The sequence below is a fragment of the Carassius gibelio genome, chromosome A5 (assembly GCF_023724105.1).
Source record: "Carassius gibelio isolate Cgi1373 ecotype wild population from Czech Republic chromosome A5, carGib1.2-hapl.c, whole genome shotgun sequence".
Classification (NCBI taxonomy): Eukaryota; Metazoa; Chordata; class Actinopteri; order Cypriniformes; family Cyprinidae; genus Carassius; species Carassius gibelio.
In genome coordinates, this window is record NC_068375.1 from 20,698,487 (window position 1) to 20,708,989 (window position 10,503).

The following is a 10,503-nucleotide window of genomic DNA, read 5'->3' on the forward strand; positions in this document are numbered from 1 at the left end:
AACCAGAAAAACCACATGTGATGTGATGATATATTCCAACTGTTTATTAACATTTGAGATGCCACTAAACATGTAAACAGAATGGTTCGTCATTTCAAGTCATTTAATGGAATTCAGAAATATTCTTAAAAAAATACATATTTTGTATTTTACAACACAATGGTTTTGTATTGCACTCTAAGACAATAGTTATTTAATGAGTGTGTGAATTGAACAATAGATAAACAAATCTGACATGTTTTGGTCAACAACAACAAAAAATTTTTTCAAATGAATCAATGTTACTTTAATGATATAGTATCTAGTATAAAAAAATAAAAAGAAATGATTTTATAGACAGAATGATACAATATTAAAATATTTTAAATTAAATTAAATTATAAATATCAATTACAAAGTATGATTATTTTGACATTTTAATACAGATAAAATAGCTCTGCCAGCGTTGTAGGTCATACCACAACAGCATGGTAGGTCAGATGTCTCAGAGACATGATTTTGGGTGTTGTATCTTATGTTTGGTCTTTAAACACCATGGCAACTCCAACTGCTGAGTCAACATCTTTTCCGTAAACTACAGGAAATGGAAACACTCTCTCCACTTCCTGTTGGAGAACTGTGTTACATGACAGTGCGCTACCACTGCCAATAATACACCTCACCCCAGCAGCCCGCAGGCTCTGAGGGGGCATCATAGTGGCCATGTTTTCAATAATGCCCCTGCACACAGCCCGAGTCACATGACCCAGAGAGAGGTTAGAGGGCGAGATTTGGGAGACACTGGCACTGGAAGTGGGGTCATGCCGCTCTCCTAGCAGCGCTGTGGTCACAGTTAGGTCAGTGTCAGGCTGTGCCAGAGCAGACTGGATCAGCCGGGAGTAGATTGTGGACTCATTTACTTCCAATCCTATGACATAAAACAAGAAATACATTATTAAGATAAGAATACACCTGAGGACCAAAAACATTCAACAAGGCTATTTTAGAGTTTCTATTAAAGCTGCGGTAGGGAACTTTTGACGCTCTAGCGGTTAATAAACAGAACTGCTTGCGTCTTGCGGAAGAACATCGTAGCCGGAACTACTTCTCTCTGTTTATGTCTATGAAGAATCACAAAGGTACTGGGTTACTCCGCCGCGGTACCCCCGAAGCAATCTAAAATAGTCCCAATATAAACACTTATTATAGGTGCACCCTAGTGATTCAGGACAAGCCAAAAACACGGTTTGGAAAATGGATCATTGGTGTACTCGCTTATTATATACATTTTTCTACATTTTGAACAGAAACAAAGTTATGGACCGCAGCTCTGATTGGTTATTTTTTACCGGGAGCGGATTGCTTTCTGCAAATGGCAATAGGACCAGTGGGAGGAGCCAGAGGAGCTTGATTTTTTTCACAGATTATCTGTCTCATATTCTACTGTCGGGACATAATGACAGGTTTAATAAATACGTAAAAAATATTTTTTTACAAAAGTTCTCACAGCACCTTTAACACCTTACAATAGGGCCGCACGATTATGACAAAAATCACAATTGTTGATTATTTCCTTAAAAGTGTAATTGCGATTATTAATTACGATTATGACAATTTACAATAAATGATGTTTATAACATAATGCATAACAAATGCATGCCATTTTTATATGAAAATAAAAAAAATTGAAAACTGAAAAACTAAGTGAAAAACTTTTCTATAGTAGGTAGTATGCCTCAAATGTCAACTGCACATTGCATTGGTTTCTTCTTTAAATAAAAAAGTAAAAATACGCATTGTATTTTAATGTTATACTTACTCACGCAGAATAACATAAGTGGATTTTGAATGATTAATTGCCTCTATGAACATTAGGGCTGCACGATATTGGGAAAAAATGACATTGCGATATATTTAATCTTTTCTGCGATTTATATTGCGATATGAAATCTAATCTAATTTTATCTTACAAACAAAAATGGAGTAAGCACAATTACATTCTCATTTTAATTGATTTAAACATCGACACCATCGTATCAATTGATTAATATGCACGAGGGAGAGAGAGCAAGACAGCGCTCATGTTGTTTCAAGACGGGGCTCTCTCGCTCGCTCGCTCTCTCTCTCTCTCTCTCTCTCTCTCCCTCTGTCTGTCTCTCTCTCTGTCTCTCTCTCTCTCTCTGTCTCTCTCTCTCTCTCTCTCTCTCTCTCTGGCGCTCGCTCTTCTCGCGCTCTCTCTCTCTCTCTCTCTCTCTCGTGCGCTCGCCCTCTCTCTGCCCTGTTAAACTGACAGGACTTAAAAACACATGCAAATGATAAACTTTCACTCTATGATGGTTAAGCTGTGCATTTAATCCGCGAATCACATTCGTCAAGGGCCGGGGAGCAGCTGACCCGTACAGTTAATGAATAACGGATCAACTACGACAGCCTACATCGCACATCCTGCGATGTGACTATCGTGGATTTGTACATCGCGATATCGATGCTTAAACGACACATCGTGCAGCCCTATTGAACATAATTGTGGCATCCATAATTGAAATCCCGGTAAGAAATTTATTTAATTGCAAAGCCCTGCCCTACAATATAAAAAGGTCACACTGTATTTTAAAATTAAAATAATAATACATTTAAAAATATGTAACAATTGTTGATTTACCAAATTCTTTCATCCACGAGTCCAGCATTCTGACAAAGGTGGCCATGACATTGCCTCCATTAAGTGATGCGGCCACTGCCAGGTAGGAGCTGTGGAAGTATGGGAAATAAGCAACAGGAGAGAGGGGGTCTGGAGAACTCGGAGGGGTGAACTCCGCAGGCATGCCAAACGTCAGCTGGGCTGAAGTGCTCATATTCAGTACTAGGGATGAAACATAAGTCACAATTAATTTGTGCGTGATATGCCTTCTACACTACAGTTCAAAAGTTTGGAGTACTATCGTTTCTAATGAATAGAAAGTTCAAAAGAACAGCATTTATTTGAAATGGAAATCTTTTGTAACATAAGTGGTTCACTTTTGAGCAATTTAATGTTTCCTTACCCAATAGAACTACTCATTTCTTTCACCAAAAAAAGGAAAGAATAAATCTCCAAACATTTGAATGTAAATGTCTAAGTAAAAATGCTACAGTCCACCACACTGATGTGGACACAGCATGGAGTACACATTCAATCTTATAATTTTGTACAATGCATCAGTAAATATAGCTAAATATATTTTTCTGTGAAGTAGAAATGTTGAAATATAAAATCTAAACCATCTATAAATTGTGGATAAAACCTCTAGAAAATGTATAACCTTTTTATGTCTGAACAAAGAGAGTATCAATAAAATAAGTAAACCAATTAGGTTTACAAATGTAAAATACCATGCAGTTATCTTTTAAGAACTGCTTAAGCTGCAGCACAAAAATATCTCTTTTACAAGAACCAATAAAACAGATAGTGTCTCTAATGCAGCCTTTCCCTTCAGACAGGACACTGAAATCTGAGTACAAGATCTGCCATGTCTAACCCTTTGTCCCAATGTTCACACAATCCATCTTAAATAATAGTATGTGAGATTAGAATAAGTGTGTCCCAAAGCATACAAGATGATTGACAGGCCAGTTTACAAGTGCGTGTAAGTGTGCAACAGATCAGTCCGTTAAAGACGCAATCGTATGGCGTGATCGTATGCCCCAAACTTGCCTTCTCTCCTACTAGACATTCAAAAGTGCTTACTTTTTCTTCACCAAAAGAGCACATACTTTTAGGCAAACTGGGGTGGAACATAACATGCTCATCATATATCATATAACATCTCCACCTGGAGGATGAATTATTAAACACAAACTGACTTCGGGATGAGTATATACTGATTGTTGTTTGTGGCTGAGCAGATATAACTACAATAGTCTGACTGTGAGTCTTTTATAGAGCAAGTCATTGATATTTAGAAAACAGTATGCAAAGAGGCATCTAATCCACACTATACCGGCATCTCCTTTGTCAGTCATGCAGGAGTAGACACTACACTGGAAGTCCCCCAGAGCTGCCCCGACAGCTGTGTGAGCAGGGATGCCGAACCACTCAGAAGAAGTGTGACCAGCCACAGCTCCGGACTCCACCATGACAGGCAAGAGCTGCACAGGGAAACCTGCATCCTTCAGACTGGAGGACATATGATCACACAGCTCAACACAGAGAAACTGTAATATTAAACACCATACACATCATAAGCCGGTGCACACCTAAGATGATAACTACAGGGGTTGGACAAAATAATGTGAACATCTAGGAAATATGCAATATTTTATTATTAAGGTGTTTTACCACCGTTTGCCTTTAAAACAGACTCCAACCTTATTAGAATGGATTTATACGTCTGAGTAGTCTCAAGCTGAATGTCGTCTATCAGAACATCTGCCAGCTGCTTTAGAGATGTTAAAGGAATCTGCACAGTAGTTTGATAATCTTCTAGTCAGGTGATTGAGGTGCCTGGGCAGATTTCAAAGTTCATTTTGGTGCTCCAATTATGACCAAGACACAAACTTTTTTGTATTTCGGAATAAGTGTATGATTACATTTTTAGCAGTTCCTGTTCTTTCATGGATGTTTGCTTTTGTAAAGTTCTCTGTGGTCTGTTTTTTTTTTGTGTGGAAACAGGGTGTTCAAGGTGAATATTGATGTTTGCTGTCACTTTGTTGTAATAATCCTTCTCAGTGTTTGATGGACCTGGTCCTTCACTTTTGTTTTTTGCCATATATTCTTCTAGGCTGATAGAAGCGTTGTGTACTCAGTCATAAAGACCGTTGTTCTTAAAACACCCAACAACTGGGCCATTAAGTTCTTCAGACACACTTGCTAAACAGCATCCCAGGATTTGTCATTTGTGGAAGTCTGACATGTCACCCATTTATCACACAGCACCAGGATTTTTATTGTAGGAGGGCCTCCAGAAAACTGGATGAACCAGTTAAAATAAGCCCTCCCGCTTAAAAAATAAAATAAAACGTGTTTCCCTTCATCTCCGTTCTAGCACTTTTATGCGGCACTAAGGACAGCAACTTGTATCGCTGTCCTCAGCTCAGTGCTGAAACGGACAAAGAAATACACCTTAATTGTTAGCAGTAAGCTAACTCCATTTATCTCTTTTGAACGTCCAATACACAAAAAGACTGAAACGGAATTATATCTTTGGAAGTTCTGTTTCTCTCTAACAGCGTGGGCAGGGAACTGTCCAAAATTATTTAACTATTTCTTATCAATTCAGAATGACAATGCTGAATTTAAAATAAAATAAGCTGCTTTGTTTTGTTTTAAGTTTCATATTAGCAAAACGTCCGCCAACATAATTGATTTCATTGGATCACTTGCTGGTGACGATGCAGAGTCCACACGTGGAGTAGAAGCCGCTGATTGGTTGAGAAGCTTTCACTTCAAAGCTTTCCTCTGCCTGCTTATTGGATGAACCACTAGAATGAAAATCACTTATTACCCATAGGCCTGGGCCAAAATGGGTGGGCCCGGACCTAAATTGTAGCGCAGTGGCTGCATATACTAAACACTGCTGAGCAGCTAGTACTATACAAACAAGAAAATAAAAACAGCAAAAAGATAATCACAATGTTTACGTTTTCACTCTAGCCTAAATAAATTGTATTAACCCTTAAAATAGAGGGTGTTCACATTATTTTGTCTAACCCCTGTATATGTATACCATATTTTCCGGACTATAAGTTGCACTTTTTTTCATAGTTTGGCTGGTCCTGCAACTTATAGTCAGGTGCGACTTATATATCAAAATTAATTTGACATGAACCAAGAGAAATGAACTAAGAGACATGAACCAAGAGAAAACATGACTGTCTACAGCCGCCAGAGGGCGCTCTAATGCTGCTCAGTGCTCCTGTAGTCTACACTGAAAATATTGTAGACGGTAATGTTTTCTCTTGATTCTTGGTTCTAAATAAATGCGACTTACAGTCCAGTGCGATTTATATATGCTTTTTTCCTCATTAATGACGTATTTTTGGACTGATGCGACTCATACTTAGGTGTGACTTATAGTCCGAAAAATACGGTAGTTTTAAAGGAACTGTAAGTAGGAATTACTCCCATCTAGTGGTGAAATTGTATTTTGCATTCAAACTAATTTTGCTCTCCAGCGCCTCGCTTTTTCAAATGCGCGTTGCATCTACGGTAGGCGATATGTACCAAAAAGCTTTGACGGGATGTCTTCTAATAGCACTTCGTCGAGTTTTCCTTCAGGTGAACAGGTGTGTTATTTCAAACAAACTGCAACATGACAACTAACAAACGAATGTTACAGTATGAATTACTGACTGTGGAAAACATGAAATATTGTAATTAGTAGTTATGTCTTCTTTATTCGATATATTTTCTGAATTATGTGCATTGTTAGATATCATCATCAAACACTGACTTACCTGTCGAGAAGAAAACAGGCCAATTCAGCGTGTCTTTTGAAATCTTTATCAAGCATTAGCTCTTTCCACCTAGAAAAAGCTTCCCCGACATTAACTCTTGTTTTCTGTAATCTACGGTCACGTTTCCTTTTACGTTCTATTTTTGACTGTTTTGGCGACGATGTTTTCTTCTCCTGTGGCGCGGCATATGTATGGTCCATAATAAGAATGCAATCCAGACTTTTAAACTTGCCGGTGCAGTTTCAAGCGCCTCTCACTGCTCTGCACCTGCGTTTCTGGCTCTGACCGAAAACGCGCTGTGGAAACGCGTTGGCTTAGTACTTTTTGTCCCTCTCTGCTATTATAGTTTTGCAAGATGGCAGAACTACATGGAAGCCTCCGTCGACCTACCCGTCCCATGTATATAAAGATAATAAATTCTTCATTTACAAGGATTAGTTCAAACATTGGCATAGGTATTTGTACACCATTGAGGGCATATTTATGAATAAAAATATTGATTTTAGATAATAAAATACCTAAAAAGTTACTTATTGTCCCTTTAATACTAGTTCTACTTCTATGAGAATAGGAAAGTTCACACTACAACGCAAAAGACACAGATAAACAGTTATGCTAGAATCACTCTGAGCATGCTAATGAATGATAAAACACTGACAGCTGATCAAAATCCATCAGAATTTAAAGAGCTTGAACATTTAAAGCAGCAGAAAACATAACTCTGCATGCGCTACAAAACACTGAATATTATCATCTGTTGATGTGGATACTAAGAAGGTTGGATTTCTAGTTATCGTACTTAAGTGTAAAGTGGCCTTAAAACAAATATAATATCTCCCTCGACTCACATCTGTGTGTTCCATTTGTTGCTGTTTGTGTTGAAGTAGCCCCAGCTGGCAGCGTTTTGTCCGGTCATGACACATTTGTCTAGGCTACACAGCATGGAGACCACATAGTCTTGGATGGTGCCTGCATCACTGAAACCTGACAGGAACTCCGGCCTGAATCAGTAACAGATCATAAAGAAAACCACAATTTCAGTGCAGAATTGCATTTTTTTTTCTTAAATAATTCAGATAAAATCTTGAGTGGAATTCTACCTGTGTTTCATGTACCAGAAGATGGTGGCACAACCAAAGCCAGTGGCCACACTCTGGTGGGAATCTGGTTTGGGTAAGGAGGACAGGAAGTCAGCACTGCAGCGCCCATCCTGCCAGGTGACCAACTGACTGACGTCTTTAGGGATGAATCTAACGATCTCAGCTTTACTCAGCCATTCACAGCCTAACAGAGAGAGACCGATGAGAGTATATTGATACCATCTCAATTATTAATTTACGATTAAAGATGAGTGTCTTCACCACAGTGCAAGAAGCATCAAACATGCTTTCAGTAGTTGTTCGATGTTAACCTGATTTAGATTTCCACAACACAATGCCATGCATTTGTCCACATACTCCAATGCACTTGACTTTTTTCAGCTTGTCTTTAGGTAAAGCGTCCATGCATTGGTCCAGAGCGGCGATTATCCGTGCAGGATCCTGCTCTTTTGCCTATTATCAACAATAAATTGAAAGTGTGTCTCAAAAAGCACATTAAACAACACTCACAAAAAGTACCAGACATATACTGGGAAGATTATTTCACACATTATGAAAACTGTAAAAAGTAACATGATCTATTACTTTACATATTAAGATAATATAATATGATTACTTTTAACCTAACAAACTGATTTAAATAGGATAATCGTTACATATTAATATATAAATACAAATATAAATCATTTTAAATAATGTTCATGAAGGAGCTGCAGGGAGTTTGTAAGTTAATTGTTCATTATAAAATGTAAATATAAGAGAAAAAGAGAGCTCGAGAGAGAGGTTCATTTCTCAGTATGGTGTATCTTGCTTTAAATCCGAGTGTGTTACCCACATGTGTGTGTGAGGTGCTGCTGATGTCCGAATGTGTCGGAACGCAGCATCTGTCTGTGACCGTCTCTGACCGCGCGTCCAACAGCACGACTTTGACTGACGTGGTGCCCAGATCCACACCGAGAACAAATCCAGCAGAACCGCTGAGCGAAGCCGCCATGATCTCTGAAGACCGCACAACTTTTGTGCAACGTGATGCAGATATGTGCAGTATATGTCATATAACTTCACAGAAAATAAAGTGCTCTAAATACTGAGTTCCTAGCTTTTACTGTCTATGCTGTCCCCGATTCGAGTTAGCGATGAACGAATCGTTCTGGATTTGAATCTTTTGAACATGTTGAACCGAATCACACTGTTTTGAATGATTCGTTTAAGAATTCGGTCGAACCGAAAGCCTTGATAAACACCCTTATTTATAAAACTTAATAATAAGAAGAAACATAAAAAAGTAAGTTATTACAACTTTGTATTTAGTTCTTGATGACATTCATTATTTGACAGTTCAGACAGAGAATATAAAAACTAACAATAATAATACAGAATAAATATATATATAAAAACAAACAAACCAACAAAAAGCTGATACTTGGGCAGTTACATGAAATGTCAGCGAACATGCAATGATATAATATTACGCCCTGACACAAAATAATCACTACTGAGTTCAATTGGTTCTCTGAAGTGAACAGTTTGAAAGAACCGATACTTGCAAATGATTCTTACTTTCGACCTCCGTCTTTGAGCCTTCGCAGATCCCGTAGAGTGGGTGAAAGGTGCATATAATGAGAAAATATTTAAAATGTAACGTTGCTGAGAATTATACACACACGCGGATTAATAGATATATTATTATTTGAAATTAAGCACAAAAATTAGTCATGAAGATAACATAAAAAATATATTTTGATTTTGATTTAAAGTCCCATGATGCTTAGCGAGAAAATGGCTGACTGAGGATGACACATGCTGTGTTTTATTCACAACTTGCTATATTTTTCCAAATAATACATTTTTCCTAGAAATATAGACTTAAACGCATAGCTTGTGGTGTTCGAGTGTTTAATGTAAACGATGCTTTCTTGAATCACGGCGGCAGAAGCGTGATTTGTGTTTATTATTGTCTTGATCCTAACGGAGGGTAAGTTGGGTGGAGGAGGTCAAATGATGAATGAATGAGGTTTCAGACGGTTCATTTCACATCTCTCCTGCTTTGTCTCTCAGCGTTTTTTTTAACCTCACAGCATGGCCACGGTAGCAGCCAAACGCGAGGGACCGCAGTTCATCAGCGAGGTGTCCGTCCGAGGAAACGGCGCCGTGCTCGACTACTGCCGCACGTCCGTGTCCGCGCTCTCCGGCGCCACCGCGGGCATCCTCGGCCTCACCGGACTCTACGGCTTCGTCTTTTATTTCCTTGCTTCGTTTCTGCTGTCCTTGCTACTGATTCTCAAAGCCGGTCGCCGGTGGAACAAGTGCTTCAGGTCTCGACGCCTGCTCTTCACCGGAGGCCTGGTGGGCGGCCTCTTCACTTATGTGCTATTCTGGACTTTCCTCTACGGAATGGTTCATGTGTATTAAAGAGACTCTGAGAGTACATCAGCAGCCGTGTAGATGTACAACACTAAGGTCCTCAGGGCAGAGACTGCTGATTGATGTACCACAGATTTTCTCCGTGAGCTTACTTGTGTTTAGCTAATAAAACGTAAAATAATTTCTCAGTACTAACTGCACTGACATTTAGATATTTATAAATGGTGTGCTGTCATATTCTTTCCGCTTATAATTTAATATTTTGCTAATGCTTATTCCAGAGCTGGGTTTGGGTTTAGTAGAGCAGTCCAGCAGGGATGCTTTCCATGTATGATGTGCAACGCTTTTTTGTGAACTGCAGGCATCAGTCAGGACGATGTAAAAACACAATGCTAACTTTAAACTGTATAAATCATTGTTTTATTTCAGATATTTTCATGAAAATAAATCATTAACCTCATGGATTATATTGTGTGGTTTCTTAAAGTACGTGGTGGTAAATGTTTAATATTTTCTTGTAGACTGCATGTGAATAGTCTATTAGTGTGTTGCTCCGTGTGAGTGCTCAAGCATTTTATGAATTATAACTCTTGAATTACTGTAGTGTCATTTGAATTGAATGATC

General features: G+C 38.5%; 2 protein-coding genes across 3 annotated transcripts; one reads left to right on the plus strand and one right to left on the minus strand.

Annotated features, from left to right (window-relative positions):
- Positions 1–29: 29 nt before the first annotated feature.
- On the minus strand, positions 30–8,711 carry shpk (sedoheptulokinase). The gene is made up of 7 exons (XM_052592299.1): positions 8,350–8,711; positions 7,826–7,967; positions 7,515–7,698; positions 7,263–7,415; positions 3,960–4,135; positions 2,642–2,842; positions 30–907 (listed from the first exon to the last, which is right to left on the minus strand). Exons 1-7 carry the CDS (start codon positions 8,506–8,508, stop codon positions 513–515), a joined length of 1,410 nt encoding a protein of 469 aa, XP_052448259.1. The 5' UTR covers positions 8,509–8,711; the 3' UTR covers positions 30–512.
- A 460-nt stretch (positions 8,712–9,171) lies between these two features.
- On the plus strand, positions 9,172–10,338 carry emc6 (ER membrane protein complex subunit 6). Of its 2 annotated transcripts, none has more exons than XM_052592302.1 (2): positions 9,172–9,489; positions 9,593–10,338. In XM_052592302.1, the coding sequence occupies exon 2, from the start codon at positions 9,594–9,596 to the stop codon at positions 9,924–9,926; it is 333 nt and encodes a 110-aa protein (XP_052448262.1). In that variant the 5' UTR covers positions 9,172–9,489; position 9,593; the 3' UTR covers positions 9,927–10,338. The 2 variants fall into 2 exon arrangements, with proteins under 2 accessions (XP_052448262.1, XP_052448260.1); XM_052592300.1 differs by having other exon boundaries at positions 9,181–9,489; positions 9,573–10,338.
- Positions 10,339–10,503: the final 165 nt, after the last annotated feature.

What these genes read in the sequence shown, in the direction of transcription:
- shpk (XM_052592299.1), bottom strand. Translation starts at nt 8,508, where the DNA reads ATGGCGGCTTCGCTCAGCGGTTCTGCTGGATTTGTTCTCGGTGTGGAT. An exon ending in AACAAATGGAACACACAGAT is followed by an intron (nt 4,136 to 7,262) that starts GTGAGTCGAGGG and finishes TATGTCCTCCAG; the next exon opens with TCTGAAGGATGCAGGTTTCC. An exon ending in CTCGTGGATGAAAGAATTTG is followed by an intron (nt 908 to 2,641) that starts GTAAATCAACAA and finishes TTTATGTCATAG; the next exon opens with GATTGGAAGTAAATGAGTCC.
- emc6 (XM_052592302.1), top strand. Translation starts at nt 9,594, where the DNA reads ATGGCCACGGTAGCAGCCAAACGCGAGGGACCGCAGTTCATCAGCGAG.